Here is a 21625-nt window from a genome sequence, read left to right as displayed (position 1 = left end):
ATGTTTGTCTGACATAAGGAGGTGTCGGGTTTAAAAACGATACAATAAAATTGCACACACATACATTTATAGTGCTCAATGCATTTTAAATGTAAATCATTGCGCTGAAATAACACTAATGTGTTTTGGGTAGGCTACACAATACATTATGTAAAAATATAAATCCGTACAGTAGGCCTATACAGTATACAGTACAGTAGTAAAATCAAATGAATACCTAGCACACTTTATTTTTACTTTCGCCTGTAGGCTACTGGTAACACAAAATAAATAATGCTGCTGCGTTGTACACATTGGTGTACAATGCAAATAAAATATTATTTTAAATTGAAACTAAATTTATATATATAGATAGATAGATAGATAGATAGATAGATAGATATATATATTGTGAAGGGTTTTAGTCCTTCGGGTTCTTTCCCAGCACTTTAAATGACCCAGCCACACACGAAACTTGATTTTTAAAAGCGCAGTTGCGCTATTTTTTTAATAGTCACACAAAAACAAAATAAACAAAACAAACACTTAGCTCTTTTACGAGCACTAACTAACACACAGGTACACCCTGACTACCACGGGACAGCTAAGCTGTTTCCCCGTACTTACACAAAACACAGGTTTAACACCGCACTTACTTTTTACCTTACGACTGCTGGGAAGCAGAGTACCTCTTCCTGCCTCCTTCTACTCAGCAGCCTAGAGCAGACTGACTGCTCTCCCTATAAACCCTGCACCTGGCTCTAATTTACAATCAAAGCCAGGTGCAGGTGATAATTAACAATAAAACAATTAACAGAATAACAATTAAACAATGAGCAAATTAACCAAAATGTGCATTTGCACATTTTTCCTGCAGGGAGTATTTTAACCCCCTCCCTGCTGTGTTACAATATATATATATATATATATATATATATATATATATATATATATATATATATATATATATATATATATATATTATATATTAGGGCTGTTCCAATTAACAGATTAATCAACTAAAGAGTTGATCGCAGATTACATTTTTTTTAGCAATTTAATCATGCATTATAAGTACATTCTGGATAGAGAGAGAAATGCGTGCTGCTATTTAGGGAAGTGCTGATTTGAAGCGCTCTCTCTCTCCCCGGAAGTAGTAGGACACTGTGGTTTTAAGCTTGTATAAAAAGGGGTTAAAGTTGTGTAAAAGACATAGTTAGTGTTGTTTTGTACAAGGGTTGCTGATAGTGTGGTTGTGCTGTGTGGGAACAGGAATGTTAATCTATGTTGTGGCTTGTGTGACTGAGTTAATATCAGGGTTTTATTAGGGTAATAGGACAAAAAGATAACATTTGTTACATTTACTAAAATAAAAACATAAATAAAAATAGTTTTAAAAAGACCAAATTCCCATTGGGCTTTTTTTTTTTTTTTTTTTTTTAGATTATTGATTTTTTTAAGTATTACTATGCAAGACAGCCTCTATAAGATCGTTACCTTTATAAAAAATGTGCACGGATGAATCTACCGATTAATCAACTAATGCCCATAAATTAACTAATCACAATTTTTAATTGAGTGACAGTTTATATATACATGGGTTCATTTGTAAAGGAAAAAGGCACAGTGTTATAATTAAGGCAGGGATGGTATTTTTTATTTCTATACCTAATGTACTGACTTTGATATTCAACTGCAACCTCACTCACATGAGGATGGAGGTTCCGTGTCTTATTTTTGGTGTCAGATGCTGCAGGCGCACCTTTCCCTAGCCGTGTTTTAACATCATCCTCAGGTTTGAACAATACCAGCGGCGCAGAGACTAATCTGATGAGCAGGAGCGAAGACACTGCTGTTTCACCGTTTGGGTTGTAGAAATACCAGTAATGTTGCATCTAAAATATATCCATACGGTACAATTTTGTCATTTAATTCATGGAACAGGAAAGTGTTTTTTACTAAAAGGCAAATGATTACTGTTAAATCACACAGAGGGTGGTCCCCAGGATTTCAAATGGTTATGAGATATTTTAAGGCACATTTATGTAGGTGATTTTGTAGTATTCTCCTCTGCAAAAGAGTCAAATGTGCTGTTAATGCAGAACCGTCCTTTTAAAGAATTCTTAATTTGAAATACATTAAAGTGTCGAGCAGGAATTCTAACAGCTCTATTAATTAGGTTGAACATAGTTGCTGCTGCATTATTCATTTTCTTTACCCCAGTCTCCTTAACAGCGACTGGAAAACAAAACCTAGAAGAAGTGCATCTGCATTTCCAAACCAGGATGAAACGACATGAAGCGAGACAATATTTAATGGGCTTTGAATATTTAGAAGGCCTTGCCGCTACAAAAAACATCAGGCAGATGAAAATGTCATTCCCTTTTCAAAGCGACAGCATTAATGGCAAGCCGCTAATTAACAGAGACATTTTACTGGAGCCGTTGCACTGCTTTTTTTAACAAGCAGGACCTGCACATTCAGTGCTGCCCTCTGCAGAGAATTTATAAGCGGATTTGCATAAAACGAAGGGCTACGATGTCAGTGTAACCACTGACTGCTCCTCGTAGAAACCATAACAGATCTTACTAACATTTTAAATTACCGAATCAAGAAACATTGAACTCTGATTGAGAGACTTGTGTCTGAACTTATTGTCTGTGACTCATATAACCCAGTCAGTAGTAACAGAAAGCAGTGTGCCACTTCTGGTTAATGGTGCAGGATGCTGGTTCAAGAGTTGGCTAATGAGGGGAAAAACCGCAGACTGCTGTAGTGTTTCTAGTGAAGTCTACTGCAAACATGTATCCAGTAAATGTGTACTGTAAATACAGGCAGTGGACAAAAGAATGGAAACACCTGGGTAACTGAAGGACTCCAAGTATATTGAAAGCAAGGGCTTCCACACAGGTGTGGCTCATGCGTTAATTAAACAAATAACACCCCAGCATGCTTAGGGTTATGTATAAAAATGCTGGACAGGCCTGTTTGCCTATAGTTATGGCTAGCATGGCTGCAAGAGGTGACCTCAGTGACTTTGAAAGAACGGTGATTGTTGGGGCGCGTTTGGCAGGAGCTTCAGTGACCAAGACAGCTCAACTTGCTGATGTTTCACAAGCAACGGTGTCTAAGGTGATGTCGGCATGGAACTCCGAGGGAAAGACATCATCAGCAAAGGGCAACAGTGGGTGGAAGCACATACTCCAGGATCGTGATATTCGTGTATTAATTCAAAGTGCAAGGCAAAACAGGCGAGCAATTGCAGATCAATTGACTGCAAATTTCAACCAGGGGTGCGAGCAGCCAGTTTCATCAAAAATGGTCTGCCGAGAACTCCACAGAGCGGGATACCATAGTGGCCCAACGCCCTATTAAGTGACTTTACATTTTTTGTCCACTACCTGTAGGTTCAAACCAGAGATCGAGCTGTGCTGTGATCACATGGTAGTTCACCATGGTAAGTGTGTAGTGTAATCATAGCAGAAGCATAGGACACAGTAGACAATGATGCAGCCAGTTCAGTAATCCTGTCTGTGTTTGAGCTGAACAGAGGAGGTGGTGAGGGGGCTGCAGACATGCTGCCTAAACCTGTGCTACCAAGATGTTTAGCACCATCTGCCACTTTATTAAAAGTTGTACTTTGGTGATAAAGCTACCATGGATTGAAAAGTGATATTTGTAGAATTTGGCAAGAAAGATCCAAAGTACAAATCTTTCAGTGTGGTTCCAGCTCCAGGCTCGGGTTGAGGAACATTTTGGAAGCTAATATTGAAGCTACAGTAACTTTGCTGTCCTGGCTCTTTAAACCAGATTTTGATACTAAAGCCAGGTTTTATCATAGCTGGACTGAAGTGGGTCTTTCCAGCCCAAGTGGACCAGAAGGTGTTTCCTCCTTGTACTGGTTGATGATACATAGCCCATGTGTGTGGAGTATAAGGTTCTAGGTTAGGTGTTGTGTGCATGCAAAACAAAAAGCAGTGGAACTCATTTTTTCTAAATTTGGGCATTTGAAAAAATGGACAAACAGACAGGGCACCCCCCGCAGTGGATAACGAATAGAGCATTTCACTCGTGATAATCCAACACTAGAAAAAACACGTTCTTACTGTTGGTCAGGTTTTGGTGATGATGGGTACATTCATAACACAGGCGACACAATCCTCAGGTTTTCCACAAGACAGCATTAAGGACTGCTTTTCAGAACTGAGTGCCATTCAAAGAGTTGCAATGTAGTGACTCACATAAGTGGTACTTTAAATGTGCCCATTGTTTCATAATAAAAAGCATGTTGTTAGCAGAAAGAAAGGAAGACTTCTTGAGCATGGGTGGCGACGCTGTGTATTTCTTGTGCATTGAGATCTTAAACTCCTAACTGCTTTTTGACCAAAGCCCTTGGTGAATAGTATTTGAGTATTTTGGAGCAAACAGAATATTGAAAGCATTTGAGTTTGGCAGCCTCACACTCCGATCCTATTCAAGTAGCAAACCTGGAGGAGCTTATGATTTACTAGTCATCCAAATTCCTAGGAAATATTGTCTGCTTTAGTATAGTACCTACTAGTAAAGAAAGTGATTATGGGGAATCTTGACAACAAGAAGAAAGATGTTGTAATGATATTTTCCATCGGATAAATCAAATCAAATATCTAAATAAAATCACAAAATTATGTTTGATAGATTGTAGAATAATACACAGTTTTATTGAGCACTTGTGCATTACAGTTTGCATTCACAGAATCTAATTAAACCAGCTGCTGCCCCACGATGGTAATCAGCTTTGAGCGGCTAGAAAACCTGAAGCTCACATGTACCAGCAAAGACTTGACAATTATGGTACATCAGGTCAATGTACTACAGTCACTGGCCAATAACAAAATCCCCCAAAAAACACAATGGAAGTAGCATTAGAAAATCAACTAGTCTGCAGTAAATGCTTCTCCATCTGGTCGTGTCACAACGTTATAGCTATGAGAGAGCTGTGTGGACCTTGCACCAACAATGTTGTGAAAGACTTGTGTTTGGATTCATATGAACTGACTTGAATGGCTTGGGGTCCATACTGTACAGTAGATGGCTTTTACCATTGCATAAGGTGTATACTGTACTTGTGCTGCATGTATTTACAGTATGTAAGCCTTGCATCAGACCCACACTTATACATTACTTTCTGAGATGTAAGCAGTGTCTGTATGTATAGTTGTGTGATTCTGCTCAGTGAAACTGAGGGCAGTAATTGCTCAGTAGCCATATCGGAATCATTACAGTAAATGGAGTAGTGTTGACAATCTCTGGAGCGCTATTCCTGAAATCTCATTTCATCCTGAAGTGTCAATGTGAGATGTGCCAGCAGAGCACGGAAAGGTAAAGGATAATAATGTCCTTTCTTATATAACTGTAAACCCAGTGTGACTCCAATGAGTTCTAATATAATGATGATGAGGTTGCAGTATGCTGTTGTGACTAATATTGGTTTATGGCTCTTCCTGGTGTTTTGTAGCCTGCCTTTTATTTTATTTTTGATTTGATATTATTTCTGTGGGAGATTTTCCTATGAAGCAGTGGTATGAAATGGCCTTGTGAAGCCAGCTGTGAAGAATAGAGGACAGACGCAAAGGATGGGGCAATCGCTCTCAGATGAGCAGTGAATCCCTGATCTAGTGAGCTTGTGCAACACTGAGGAGGCTTGGGCTATTCACATTAATGCCAGTAAATTAATTCAATAAATACAGCGCCTTCAAGCTGGCCCCACCCAGTCCTGGTTTTGTCCCAACCATTCCCCCAATCTTGAATTCAGCACACCCATGGACGCTTTCTCTGAAAGTAAAGATTTATGAAGATCAATATTTGCTGTAAACAGGACAATCATATGTTCTGTGATTTATGATGCATTTGTATGCATGAACAAATCTTGTAATTTTCTTGAACAGGTCTGACTTGGCAAGATGACACAACCCAGCAGGTGATTTCTAAAGAACTATCCAAACTCCAAAAGATCTACTACAGGCGTCCAGATTCCAGCTACACAGACACCAACAGCCAGCCCAGGTAAACCCTGCAGTGCATCCCCACTGAAACCATGCCGTTTCAAATGAACAAAGCGCGTGCACATTTAGATTCACTTTGAAGCAAAGTGCATTTGATTGTGAAATGAATTCTTATGGCAAATATGCTTTGGGTCCCAGTCTGCACGACCTTGTGTTGTATTTCTTACTCATTTTATTAGGCTGTCTCTTTAAAATGTCTGTTTTTGCTCATATTTACAGGGCTGGTGTTGACAGTGAAAGAAATGATGGAAAGAATGGAGAAGCTAACCTGGGGAAGTCTTTGCAGCAGTATCTTCAGTATCTGGGGTTTATACCCCAGTCAACAGCACAGACCAATCAGAAGGCTAAAAATGAGAAACCTCCCGTCAAGGTGGGAACTGCTTTATTGTTTTAGGAAAGAAGATCCTAAACCTCAAAAAAAAGTTATTGTTGGATTAATTGGTGTTTGAATCCGAATGCTTTTGAAATCCTATGTTATAAGCACATTCCCCTGCGATGTCTGTCTTACTAGATGTTTAGCTATCATTGTAGAGTTCTTGCATATACTGCAGCTTCTCAGTATAACTCTCAAAAGATTTTTTTTTATAGGGAATCTGTAATGGATTTAGATAACGGCGCAAGTTAGTTGTTTTTGCAAGGCTTGCCACTACTGATTAGTTTCCATCTTTACCTCTTCTCCACTAGCCCAGTATGCATTTTAGGTAAATATTTACATATTATTACAATGTTGTTACGCATAGTTACAATGTATTTAATCTTTTTGCACACTATATGTAAGCACACAATTGTATCAGAAAAGTGTTATGGTTAGAGTTAGGTTTATTTTTAGGGTTAGGGGTAGGGATATGGTTAGGATTAGACACAGTGGAAAAGCTCCTTCCTCCCGTGGCCCTGCTGACAGTGGAAAGGCTGACAGCAGGGTAGCACACTCCAGCAGCAGAGACAAGAGGAAAGGCTCCTCCATCCGTCTTCTCTCTTGCACCGTCTCTTCAGACACAGTATCCTGACAACACCGCCACTGTTCACTTCTGTAGAAACTGCTTGAAAAAATACAAGAAGTGGCCACTGGAAGGCAACTGTTACTTACACTATTCCTGTCCCCATAATTCAAATCCATCTTCACAAAGATTAAGAACAATTTAACAGATTTAATACAGAACATTGATATAGCCTTTACTTACAGCGATGCGTCAGGCTTTATTGTCAAAACCAACAACAGTTTTAATGAAACTGACTTTCAGAAAGGTATCATTTTAATGTTCAGGGGACTTCATAATGGTTAATGGTAGCCTCTTGTTGTTCTTTGAATGAGCACACGGGGCAAACACTGGGTCTGTGCCATCTTGAAAACATGTGCCTCCTGAGTGCATGTGTACCTTAAATCAGGTGCTGGACTATATTGGATATAAAAACCATCACATTCAATTGTGGATTTAACAACATACAGCATACTGGTCATTTTCTGAGCATGGACACATTGCAAAGTGAAAACAGATTGTAACAGTCAACCTGCCCTACACTTTCTAAATATTCTGCAAATCAGTGTACAAAGATAGCTAGTTGCCAAACGCTCTAATAAAAAAGCTTTTATAACTGTGGGGGAGCATCGGTTTCTTAGTTGACTGGAAGAAGAGTTTATGGATAATAATTAAAATATTATGTTTTAAAAATTGCAGAGTGATGCAATCCAGGCCGACCGTTTCATTGATTACATCCGTCAGAAGTCCAAGACAAGAGGAAAGGCTCCTCCATCCATCTTCTCTCTTGCACCGTCTCTTCAGACACAGTATCCTGACAACACCACCCCACCAAGGCCCTTTGTTCCCTTCCAGCTTGAAAGAGCCCCGGCCCAGCTAGGAGCAGTGGACTTCCCCAGCAAGCAGTCAATGGCCAGCAAGGCTCTCCTCTCCACCTTAGAGGGGTACCTGGCAAAGAAGATAGCAGCTCAACAGACCCCTGATGTCCAGCCCAAGGGCCCACTTGTTTACAATAGCCGGCTGCGTCAGCCTACGACCAGCCAAGTAGAAAGCCTGAGCCCAAGTGAAGATGTGGACAGCTACAAGGGCAAGAAACCACTTCAACCGAAACCTGACAGCTGGCCTCAGAGACCCCAATCTGATAGGCTGACCTACAAGATCGACTTGAAACAAGAAGCTGCTAAGGATCCCCTCAGCTTCATGGATGGTAGGTTTCTGGGGCCCTCCTTAAAAAGTCTGTCTATCGATAACTTTTGTCATAGAATCCTATCCTGCTCCTGCCCTCAGACGTATGTAGTCTGATAAGCTGTATGCATGTGCGTGCATTGGGTTTCCTAATGGGGAATAAACATATACTTTGTAGCACATATACTGTCTATTGCCCTTAACCCCTTGACTGACCCTATATTATTTTTTCCTTTAAGGTCAAAAAAGTAATTTATTTATTGTACTCCGACTTTTTATTTTGATTAGCATCGTGATTTACCACCTGTGTACCGACTGCTTGATGAAGTTAATCAGTCAGTTCAAGCCACTCGCTTCAGAATAAACAAAGTGTGTCCGTTCAGCGGAAGTGACTGGTATAGTCATTTCATAATGCCACCACCAAGCATGTTAAATAAAACAAACTGTTTAATAAAAATAAGTATTTTTATATATCTTTTTTTTTTACTTTGTGAGAGTGTAACTACCTTCCTGATTATTCCAATTTTGGCTGTGCATCTCTCATTGTTTATGCGTTGGCTGGTAAAATCATCTGTCAGTAAAGTGACTCTCAGTGTCACTCAGATGTTTAATATGTCCTCAGGGTACTTCTTTATTGTTGTTTTTCTGCTGCAGTTTTGTCATGTACTGTAAGTTGTTCCTCTGAATATAGCAGTGCAGAATCTGTATCCTTGGTACACTCTTCCCAATATATTCTTTTTTTTAACTGCTAAGTCCATCTTTGCTAGGGAACCTCCTGAGCTGTAGCTCACAGCAGTGTGATTGTATTATTATTAAACTGCATCCTCAGAAAGCTTCATTGAGAATGTGGTGAAGCAGCTGGGGAAGCACAGTGTCAACATGGATGGGCTGAGCCCTAAGGAGCTGGACCAGCTGGCGGGCGTGATTGCTGACGCCCTGCAAGTCGTGGACCAAGGCGACACAAACCCCCAGGAGATGAAGAGAGTGTCTGCTACCAGCATGGAGGAGTATGAGAATGACATGATCGGGGAAGACGACATGATGCAAGGTGCAAATCAATGTGCTATCTCACACAGGTTCTAGAGAATTGTGCTCTTGGGATAACATGCAGTAACACCATGTTGAGAGTATCAGATTCTGGAGTTTCATTTCACACTGACATGTTCACATGTGCACACTGTGGTTATACTGCAATCCATGTTGATCTACAGGGCTGGAATTAAAGTCACTAGGAGTTTATTCACACATGCCATGGCCTATCAAGCTGATGTAGAGTGCTGAAGACTTCATACTGACACATAGCAAGACATAATAGGGAACACAATACCGCCCCTTAGGGGCCACTGTTGAAGCCCATTTTGCCTTGTTAATTAACCATGAGTGTTAACAGCACTGAGTTAACTGAGGCCTCAATTTATAGTGCACATGTGGACTTCAACAGCTCTTCCATTGGGGCATTTTAATAACAAAACAAAACAAAAAAGATTTAAATTGAACTATCAGGACTTTAGGACAAACATAATGTAATACCTAGAATCCCCCTTCTAATGCAGATAGACAAACTGGCATCAATTCGAATCATAGCGATTCCTTCCAGGACCATAGCTTTTAATGCCAGTCCTCGTTTCCTGCTGCCCAATTCTAAGTTGCTAACACCTTTTTTTTTGTTGACAGAGAGGCAATTAGAAGAAAATAACCAAGTTCCAGCTGAAAAGGTAAAGCATTTTAAAGTAGTGGCTGAAATACTAAACTCAAGAGACAAAATACAAAAAGGACTTACAAACAAAGCAAACAGTGCAGAACAGCGGAGCACGGGTCTGAAGTACTGCAGTGTTGTTCCTGTTCAGATACACTGTGTGTGTCATTTTGTGTTTCAGTCATTACAGAGTGAATATAATCATGAGAAATAACATGAAGAGGAATGGGATATTGTATAACCGTACCAAGATGGAGTGCTTACTATAGCTGCAGTAAACACACATCTGGAATTCAAAACAGCCTCAGACAAGCCCTTTGGAGCTTAGAGTTTTCAAGCTTGTGTCACTGTTCATAACAAAAGGCTTGTATGGAGCTTGCGTCTCAAATTAAAAGCTGAACATCTATAAACTGTACAGCTCAACTGCTAATTACTGCATCTAGGAAGTCTGAGATGCCTTTAAACTTGCTGCCACGGTAACCTGCTTCTTTCAGGGTGGAGGGGGGAGCCAAGGAATAGAAGCAGCCTTTTTTTTCATTGAGTATGCCCCCTGGAAATATTTAATTAAATAAAAAATAAATGTAGTCAAAAGAAAGTCAACAAAAAACAATGAAGAAAATATTTATAAATTAAAAAGTAAAAAAAACGGATTCTGTAAACCGATTGTGCGTTTATTTTTGTTTTCTTGGTTAGCAGACTTTTTGCGCCCCCTATGTACCAGAGTTCGCCTCCTGCCCAGCCTGCACCTGCTTTTTGGCTTTGTCTAACAGGGAGGGTAGCTATTCTGTCCCCATGCCCTTGGCTTCCCTACAGTCAGCCTCCACTTATCTGCAAGCTAATTTATGGGCAGGCGTACCGTGGAAGGCGAGAGCAAAGGCCAAACAATGTAGTGTAAAATATGTATAATGTAGTGGTGTTGTCTAGTCTATGTTTTCATAAATAATCTATTGCATGAGTTTTGGAAGTAATTGGAACATTTCTGTGCTTGGTAACTGAGTCATTACTTAAATCAGACCATCTGATTGCAGGACAAGAGCTTAGTTGCAAAACTGATTGAGTATCTGGACAAGACCGCCAGCACTGAAGCCCCAGAACTGGATTCCGTGTTGGCGGAAAGCCACGGCAAGGAGACAGAGAGATTGGAAGCTTCGGATGAGCCCGACATCGAGAAGAAAGAAATCGGGGTGGAAAACGTGAGGAGCAAAACCACCTTGAAGTATCTGTCTGTGGAGAAGAAAGAAGAGGGAGAGGAGGACTCCAAGGAGGTGGCTGAACTGCAGCGCTGGATTCAAGAGGCTGTGGAGCCAGCCAATTCCATCTATGCCAAGCCCCACAAGAAAGACATGAAGTTTGAGGAGGAGCTGCGACTCGATGTGGAATCTGTGGGCAAGAAACAGTATGGATACATCGTGACAGACAAAGAGTAAGGGATTGTCTTCATTATGTTGTTTATCCATTTAGAAAAGAATACCTGCATGAAAACCACTACAAATGATTCTTGCAAACCACATGTACTGTAGGGCATGTAAACTAAATATGCTTTCGAAAGAAATGCACACATCATGAAAGTATTTATTTTTAGTGTTTCTAAATTCTATACTGCTGGCATTGTCTTAAGCAGTGGTGCTCAATTCCGTTCTAGGTTCAAATCATTTCATTTTTAAGAAACATGTTGAGCTACAAAGCTGATGACCACAGTTCAGTTATATTCCACTGTTCAATTTTGAATTATTCCAGCAAAGGGTGATTGATTTTTTCTTTAAGGATAGAATTAAATGTTGGAGGTGGGTGAACCATAATCAGTATTTCAAAACAACATTCAGTTGAAACTTTTTTCAATAGGCAGAGTGACAGTTTGTTTTGCCTGTTCACAGATGGCTGGGTGTGGGAGGGTATTGGTTGGAGCTTTAGGGAAGGACCAGAAATGACAGCACACAGGAGCCGGAAGTGTCGTTTAGTCCTTGGAGCCCTGTACCATCAATGGTAACAGGCAGGATTTTATTTTAACAAACAAAAATAGAACAGTCCAGCATTGCAGAAAATAAACAAGAAAACCACCTGGAATACCAGCGATGGTAAACTCAGGTTTCAAATAAAAAGAATAAACAAAAACGTCTCGTTACAAAACAATAAAGGAAGCACTGGGTTTCTCCGTGCTACTGCAGTGGGTTTCCTCTCACCGCCTCTTGGCCCCCTTCCACGGATTACTGGCTTGTCCTGGGTTTCCTCCACTGCGGCAATCCACCAAAGTTTCTTAAAGTTTCAAGCTTCTGCGAATTACAGCAGTTTGATAAAAACAAAACAACAACAAAGCACAGCACATGTTTTCAGTTCAGGACAGGGGACCCGAATGGCAAAACCATACTGCTTAAATACTGCCAAGTCCCACCCCTGCAATCAGCACGCTGCCTCACGTCAGCCAATCGACGAGAACAGCACAGCTGATTGCAATGATGGGACCTGACGGCCGCATGGTTCCACCTTGGGCCAAGATGGCCGCCCAACCCGGAACTTCCTGTATGGTCAGAGTTCAGCCTCCTGACCCAATCACGGTCAACCCTACACAGCGCTGCCGGTGGTCGGGAGGGCGAATTACAACAGGGACTCCTTTCAATCCTGTCACACTGGGGAAGGGATGTTTTTTTGGTGTTTATTTGTAAGAAAGGGTTGGACTCTACCCATGGTATTAGGATTGCTGAAATCCACACAGCAGATATTTTTGTCTGCTTGTTTAGAACATATTTCTCTAACAGCATAGCGTTTGCAGATGCTGCACTAACGGGCATTGCTATACAAGCTGGGTGCAATCCTCTGATTTTCAATCCTGAGGGTGATTGATCTATCTGTGGAGCAGCAGCTATGGTAGATCAGTATCACATGTGGTCTTCAATACAACATCAGCATTCTGATACAAAATTGAGGGGCTCCCGAGTGTTGCATCTAGTAAAGGCACTCCGCGTGGAGTGCAGGATTCTCCTTCTAGCCTGAAGATCACAGGTTCAAATCCAGGCTATGTCATTGCCGACCGTGACCGGGGGTTCCCAGGGGGTGGCGCACAATTGGCCGAGTGCCGACTGGTGTTCTCAGTAACATAACACCAATCTTACATTCCTGTCAGTAACAGAACACCAATCTTACATTCTTGCTGTTGAGCTTTTGCACATTTTACTTGTAAAGCGCTCTCCCCATTTACTTCCTGTGTTACACCTGACTACGTATATTGTAGTTTCCTCCTGTATACGCAGCAGGAATGCACGTGTAAGCCTCAGATCGGGGGGGACCTATTATCTGTGACACAGGAAAGAGATCATCCGCAAAACAAAACTGGGCTTGTGAGAACGGTGTCATACAAATTAAAAATATCAACTGGACTTGTGAGAACAGTGTCATACAAATTAAAAATGTGAGAATTTTTTTTTTCAAAATCCTGGTTGTTACATCTTTAAATGAAAGAGGATTAATAAAGAGTTTTGAGGTCGTATTGCATATGCAATGTAAACTGAAAAATGTACCTGAGACCTCACGTCAAAACTCCAAATGGATGTGTGAACAGGTGGCTTTGGAGAGGGTGACATCAGACCAGAAACACAGACTCAAAACAAGTAATGGCGGGGCAAACTGAAACGCTACGATGCTCAGCTTTTATTAAACAAAACAAACAGTTTAAACAAAACAAAACACTCAGAAAACAAATGGCATGGGGGCCAAAGTAAAAGTATAGCATAGTTACTACTGTATTACCATACATTATACATATCAAATACTGAGCCTCTTACACACAGCATAAGGGGGGCATAACTAATTACCAATCATTGTGATATTCTTTGATATCCATTGGCTTGCACATTCAGATATCCAGGCGTTCTGAAACAATCAGAGATTGATATTCCCTTAATAACAGGATCCTGCTTTCCAGAAGTCTTGCTTGGGTGCCCTGGTCTTGCAAGAGGGGTTAGACTGTGATGCTCCCAGTAACAATGCAATGTCTGTCACACTGCACCCATAGAAATATTGCAGGATTCCTTTGACTGCTGCTTTCTTTTGTGGAAGCTGTTATTCAAGCTCTTCATTTCACTCGTCACTTCACAGTTCATCTGTTTTAGTGGTTGCTTCAGAATTATTTTCAATGGTCAATGGTGATCAGCAGGCAAATTGTTATCCCAATTTCTACCAGATTTCCAAGAAATACCTGCTAGAAAGGAAAAAGAAATCCATTAGATGTGGGGATTACTAAATTATGAAATGAACATTAAATCGGCTGGTAGCTTAGAAGAGCTCAATATTGATGTTTTGTGCAATACCATCAGTGCATTACATACAAAAAAAGGAAATAATAATTGACTATGAATTGTTACATTTTATGCAAGTCTTTTATTTCTTATATATATATATATATATATATATTCATGATTAGTTCTTCTTCACCTTTAACTGTAAAACAATCCAAAAAGGGAAACAAAAGTTTAAATGTATAAAGATTAAAATGTACAAGTCACATCGTAACACACAGCAGAGAGTAGTCCAAAATGAAGATTAATAAAATGAATAAATATTGGAGGACGTCATACACAGCAACATGCTCCCAGAGACTGTAGGCTTTCTACTGTGCCCTTAGTTTTCGGTTAATATCCACTGTATCGACTCATCAACTCAATATCTACTATAGCAGGCTTCATTTAGTGCCCTAACAGATCCCTTTGTAACCTTATCTGGGGACCTGTCAGCAAGTTTGCCCTTCAGCTGTCTAACAGGATCGGACGTCACTTTGCTGCTGTGCTGAAGAAACTGGTGTTTATAGATGCCAGACGAGTTCCCAGGGAAGAGCAGGTCACCTTCTCATAGGTATTGTATTAGGACTCTGAGCGTCTCAATGAGAACGGCTGGCACAGCCATTGAACAGACATGTGCAGGATTGCTTTGTATCACACTCATACTGCTTGACTAACCCTCTCATCTCAAAACAGGCATTCTTTAGCACAAATTATTAAGAATAGCTGGGGGTGCATGGAAGCACACTGTCTGCTTGCCTGCCTGTCTGTCTGTATGTTAAGCACACGTTACTGGGAGTAACATAGTCTATGGAGTGGCCTCTCAGTCCCTTCATATGTTACACTTATGTAAAGTTATGTAAACCAAGCAAGGTGTTTATCCGGTTGAAATTAACGTTGTCAAGGACATTCTGGGAATGAATGTTATGGGAATAATTGCAGTAGTGGTTATGAACTAGGATGAGCATCAGTGGGATGAATGGCCTCCTCAGGTTTGTAGCTTTTTTTATGTTGTTATGTGACACTTCTTACACCCAATCTACTTTGTCATTATAATGATACAGTCACTCTAATTCTGTATTTGCAACTGTGGTGGGGGATGTATGTCACGGACGGCGAACTTACTGGCATTATTCCTGTAATTTAGGTAAATAGATTACATTTACAATTAAGCATGCTTAACATTCAAAGGTAGAGCACAGCACACAGTCACGCTAAAGAATCAAGAAGTGCAGTTAACATATTTACTGACTGGTGAAATGCAATTCAAAGCTGCTGCAGTATGTGCACTGTTTTGTCATTTCAAATCTTTTCACATAACAAACATTACATGTGTCCAGTGCTGCAGTGTGCAGTACAAAATTTGTAGGTGAAAAATGCTAAAACAAAAGTCGCTGCATTTAGAAAATATATAAATGTGTGAAATCAACAGTAAAATAAAGGGCTTTACATAATCTCTGCAAGTAAGAAATTGTGTGAAAACACAACAGGAAATATTAAATTAACATCCAAAGCAGCACTATAGCATTAAAATGTTCAATACAAAAAAATTGTGCCAGAGTTACAAGCTCTTGCAGCTTCTAAAAATAAATAAATATGGATTGCAGTGCAACAACAGGACAGCATAACCAATCAGTCTGCATCATGTGATCTGAAACCGCCGAACTGCACGCCTTCATTCTCTGAACCGAAGATAACCCGAACCCTAACCCTTAACATTCAATGCACAGAGCATCTACTTCTAGGCAGTTTTTTTCTATTCTTGTGAGCCGCAATATTCTAGATAGAGCTGAGCTCTGGTAAATATTTATGCTGCTTGACTTCAGCCTGAGGCTGTTCTGTAGTGAAAACAATACAAAATACAACTTTACTATAAATAATTAGGAACATTTATTTTCACGAGAACTGTAGCAATTTATTTTCACAGGAATTATTTCAAGTAAAAATATTTACGTACAGTATATGGAGAGCAGCATAACAACAGGAGTGCCACTTCTGTATCTGTATGTGTGTGTGCATGTGTGTATTTCCTTTCCCTAGTTGTGTTGCTAGTGCTGTGTGTGGGTGTGTCTGCGTGTATCACGTGCAACTGCAAATGAATTAACTGCTGTGTAAACTTAACACAAACAATGTATTTGCTTTGTTTCCATGATTGAAATAAGTCACTACTATTGGCAGACCTGAAACAAGATATCGGTTTGGTTGCCTGAGAATGTACAAGTTTAACTAGTTTGAAACAATATAACGAATGGAAGTACTTGACTGAATGACCTGAGAGACGCTGTCAGCGCTAGGTTGGGTTCTGGGAAATAACCATTATTTATAAATAACCTAGACAACCCTCAGTCATTTTACAATTATTATTATTATTCTTTTCTAAAGTGGAAATGGTATTTTATTTATTTATTTATTATTGCATAATTAATTATGCTGTTCTTTTGTTGAAGCATCAGCAGAGAATGAAGTCTACTATCACTACAGAAAGTTGTAATTGAAAGTCTGGAGACAGAAAGATAATGCCACACTAGGAGAATGACTTAATGCTAGTGAAGAGCTCAGACAAAATGGCAGGCCGGCTGTCACCAGAAAGAACGAGAGGTCACCTTTCCTGTGCTCTTCTTGACCTTTGGGAGTTGATAATGAAGCAATCCTTAGGACTTACATCGGTTCTGAGCGGCAGAAAAAAATGACAGGTTCAGAAAAGGCAATTTACGTGGCAAGTCTCTCATGGCTTACTTCCACTGTTTACTATAAGACACTTCAGCAAAAAAAATCCCTCCCTGCTAAATAAAAATGACAGATAAAAGTTATTATTTTCTTGTTTCTTGGTAGAATTTACCAAACTACAAGTAGAACTGCATTTGTTTGAATGAAAAAAAACACACATACACTAAGCTAACCAAAGGATTTTAGTTAACATCAGCTTCTCCTGCATGATACATTGTAAACAATTTCAGAGCAGCGAAGCGGTTGGTAGTTGGATTCATGATTAACATGCAAACATCCTAGGTGTTTAGGAGCACATTTTAGAATGTATAGGTGTGCTGTATCTTATACTTTTTTCTTTTTTTTCTTTTTAAAGCTTTTCATATTAAATCAAACCTCTTTTCAATAAGATTTTAATGTAAACTTTTTTTCTGCAAAGGTTTGTGATACGTTTCTGTAGCAACCCATTTGTTTAACAGATATTGTCAATTTTACCAACTCTGTTAGACGTTTAAAAGTGTTGTTTTGTAATTTTGTCATCAGAGGCTTTAAAAAGGGTTTTAACCTTCTTAACTGTTAAACACATTATGTTGAACAATAAAGCTGTCAAGCTGCAATACTCTTTTATATAATTAAATGCTCCAAAACATCTCGAGGCACGAATTAAGAAAATTCACAACTATTATAAATGCACATTTTATGTAACAAGGTTGCAAAGTAAAAACCCATTAGAAATATGTAAAGTGATAGTCATTTCAACAGTTTCTATAGAGTTTAATTTCAGTTATTCATCAATGTTGTCTGAAAATCATCTTGAAATCAGTAGCAGAGATGACTATGCTGTGTTCTTTGAAAGTAAATACATGGGACTTTCATAACATAACTGAATTATTATTATTATTATTATTATTATTATTATTATTATTATTATTATTACTATTATTATTATTATTATTATTATTACAACTGTGAGTGATCAGTGTAACACACAATAACGTGATATTCAATGGGCTATGTTGCACACATGTATCTGGTAGCAGAGTGTCGTGGCGGTGATCCTATGAGTCCCATTACACCTTAAGAGATCTCATGCTGTAAATATTCTCTTTTTCTCATATTATATGTTCTGTAAGGGAACCCCAGAATATGAACAAGTTCAAGCACTGTTATTCTCCTCCAAAGCCAATCAGCTAAATGTAAAGAAAGAAAAAATACTTCCAAAGCCACGAGCTAACCTGTCTATAAATAAAACTGAAGACCAGCATAATCCAGTTAACCTTTTACTAATATTTACGAGTGTTTACTGGTCGGATCTTCATATGAATGGCGATCCCTGTACAGTAGCTTGTTACTTTCAGCACAAGTGAAACACTTTTGGTTAAGTGTTTTATTTTGCTGGTTTGTGTATTTAGAGTGAAAGCACAGGGCCTCCCCACAATGTTTTCAATTGATAGTGCAGTTGTGTTATTGGCAGCTTGGTGTGATCCAGTCATTTCCAGTGGTCTTCATAGTCTGGAATAAGAAGCTGGTTTTGTAGGGGTGTCTACAGTGAATTACCAGGTTTAGATTTCACGCCTCCTGAAAAACAAGGCAAGAGAGATGGGTGGAAAGAGTTTGGCTCTAATTTTCAAAATATAAAATTAAAATAATCCCATGAATGTGAAATATCAATAGTCACTTTGAGGGCATTTGTTGTGCTTCTCATGACTGAGTTGTCATTCATGGACGTAAAATACCACAAGGCCCCAAAACAGTGATATTGTTATTATTAATGTTATTTTTTTTTTTAATTCAACTGTAATTTTAAAATGGGTACATCTTTGTTAGATTTCAAAAGGGGTTCTTGCACAAGGACACAATCCCAGTGAACACACATTCAGACCAAGTAGTAATTTACACAACAACAAGCAACAAGACAACCCTTCTGTAAACACTGGGTTTATTATTTATTTTAAAAAATGTGTTTCTTACCTTGCAGTACCACACTGCAGTACCGGTGTCATCGATCGTGTTGAAAGTTACTGGTAAAGGCTTCTTTAGTTTAAACTTTATTCATCCAACTGTTAACCAGGTATTTGAATCGGTACCTAAAATGGCATTTCTATCGTAATACATTAGTGTTGGTGTTGGTACAGTCGCCTGTGGTTTCATTTAGCGAGGTACCGGCTCCCTCTTGTGGCCTCAGCTAATAAAGCAGTTTAGCGTATCTTAAAATGTTTGATTTTAGATACAGTAGCACTATGTAATGTTCAAGGAAATATTTTCATTGGATAGTTTACAACACAAACAAATACAATGTAATGCTAAAGCATGTCAAACGCAATACAAACTGTGCAGAATTGAGAGTGCAGTGATCAGAGAAATGTCCGTTTGTTTGTTCAGGTATAGGCGACCCAACCATAATTTACTTGGCATTAACCCATTAAGTACCAAATGAATTTTTGAAAAAATCAGAACACAAGCTTTATTTATGTAATTTGATGTATTACATTATGACTTCACTTTTTCGGTTAACAAAATTAGAGTAAGTTACAGTATCATAATAATATAGTTAAATGAAAATTCAAATCAGTTAAAAATGCTTCAAAAAATGGCATAGTAGCCTGTCCTCAAATGAGGACAATGGCACTTAATGGGTTAATGTATTCATGCCCCCAAACCCCGTTAATGAACCCTGGAATGTTCATTAACGCATGTTTGAGAACAATTAGCTGTTTTCCCAAACTGTCAATAATAAATATGTTATTATACATGTGTTACTGTAGAAGCAATGTGTGTGCAAGCTGTCAAACAAACCGCAAGCTTTATATTAGGATAATATAATATTATAATATTATAATAATATTCATGTGTTTTATTATTTTCTCGTGGAATTAGACATTATATCTTTCCTGTTAGCCACAGTGAACACTCACAGATAATTTTATAGAAATGAAAAACAGTAACACTACAAGTGAATAATTATTCACTGGTTTCAGATTCCCCAAGATTACTCAAATGGTTTCAGATTCCCCAAGTGTCAGATGCAGAGACATTGAATTTTTTTTTATATGCAATAAAGGACAAAAATGCCTGGATCATGCTAGATAGCTGTTTTTTAAGACTTGATACAACAAAAGCTTACTGACAACATATTGCCATATTTACTAAACATAGCTTGCCTTTCCACCAGTGGTATTATTTTTTTAATGAATTTTAAACATGTCAGTTTACAGCAGAGCTCAACTGCATTTTAAAGTGGAAAAGGCTGTTGCCGGGATCTCATTTAAAAAAAAAAAAAAAGGTCTTTTTTGGAGAATGCCTGTGTGCTATTTATACAGGCTGCTGCACTTTAGCGAGGTAGATTCCCTGTGCATTTTTACTTGGAGAGTGGGCTGAGGTGAACCATGGCTGCATCACTGAACCATTACACTTCATAACAATTCCATTTGCACCTTATTGTTTGTCTTATTGCTGTAAAATGCAGGTGATTCATCATGCCTGAAGAAGCACCTGATCCCAATTCCCTCGATCCACAGCTCAGTATGTGACAGGAATATAATGTGTCGTTGCTTACAGGCTACAGAAGCCAAGGTGACAACTAGCCCGGCAAGTCTGGCTGGGTTTCATTTAACGCTTCATTCTTTCTCTTCCTCCTGACAGTACTCTTGACACAGACACGGGCCTGCACCTAATGGAGGTTTTGGCGCATCACCTGAAGCTGCAGATGAAGGATTTTGTCGATGTTGAGTATGTAACCCCTTTTGCATTTTGCCTTGTATCTTATTGAGGTGTTCAGCAATGTGGTCTTCTTTGCAATATGCAAAACAATATGTATTTTAATACAACTTGAAGTCATTTCCCCCATACTGTACCTTGATGTTTGCATCATGCCGCTGCTAGTTTTATTAGTTTTTGTCCTTTGCCCATGGAAAGTGCTTTGAACTGTTATGTTATGTTAAGCCTTACCGAGGCTACAAGAACTTCTAGTTTCTTGTGCACTTCCTCAATCTGATAAGTGATGCAAACGTTATCACCATGGCTACCAGTGGCTCTCCTTGACTGCTCAGTGATGACAATCAGAAAATCTGTTATGCCTGTAACGGATCTAACAAGCACACCATGGACTGGACTGTAAATTCGACTGCATAAATACAATGTTATGATGACACTAATTAAACAGCAACCTTTCAGCGTGATGCTCAAAACTATTCAGAACGTTTGCAAATATCATAGAAGGGAAAGGTTCTGCAAATGATAAATACATGACCTCAAATATGATGTCAGAGAACGATCAAACTGAATCACAATTTCTTCATTTCATAAATTCATACGCTGGGATATTACAGGATAAACAAGAGCGCCCCCAGAGGTCTTTCACATGGTACACACAACTGAACCACACTGACATCCCATCTTATGCTGGTAACGCTGTAGTGTTTCAGAGTTCTGCGCTTGTGTTCTTTCCTGAGTTTCACAGCACCTTACATTAGAAACCTGCAATCAAATTGCTTCACCGTTTCCCTTTCGAAAAATGAATAAACACAGCGCACTGCCATCGAGACAGAACAGCAACTACAGTGACAGCCAAATAGTCCACAACAACAATAAAAGGTACAAATAAACCTATTTGAAATATAGACTTAAACTAGGGGTAAAACTAGCTCACAAATCTGTTATGCTGGTTCCATTTCTAGTCATTTACTCTCACAAACACTACAACTAATGCAATTGTTACTCACTGCCTAAACATGATGTATGAACAAACTTTATCTTACACGTTGTGACAAA

At 39.1% G+C, this 21625-nt stretch overlaps 1 protein-coding gene across 1 annotated transcript in view; it reads left to right on the top strand.

The window, feature by feature from the left end:
- Nucleotides 1–21625, top strand: part of LOC117394798 (receptor-type tyrosine-protein phosphatase N2) — a 244129-nt gene that overhangs the window by 67258 nt on the left and 155246 nt on the right. The window contains exons 4-10 of the mRNA XM_059019205.1: nucleotides 5907–6024; nucleotides 6243–6393; nucleotides 7700–8207; nucleotides 9015–9233; nucleotides 9860–9900; nucleotides 10910–11304; nucleotides 20498–20584. Of these exons, the coding sequence (XP_058875188.1) occupies nucleotides 5907–6024; nucleotides 6243–6393; nucleotides 7700–8207; nucleotides 9015–9233; nucleotides 9860–9900; nucleotides 10910–11304; nucleotides 20498–20584 (1519 nt within the window). The remainder of the gene's footprint in view (nucleotides 1–5906; nucleotides 6025–6242; nucleotides 6394–7699; nucleotides 8208–9014; nucleotides 9234–9859; nucleotides 9901–10909; nucleotides 11305–20497; nucleotides 20585–21625) is intronic.

Source organism: Acipenser ruthenus, chromosome 3 (genome assembly GCF_902713425.1).
Source record: "Acipenser ruthenus chromosome 3, fAciRut3.2 maternal haplotype, whole genome shotgun sequence".
Classification (NCBI taxonomy): Eukaryota; Metazoa; Chordata; class Actinopteri; order Acipenseriformes; family Acipenseridae; genus Acipenser; species Acipenser ruthenus.
Note: the sequence above shows the minus strand (reverse complement) of the source record. Positions and strands in the feature narration are given on the sequence as shown.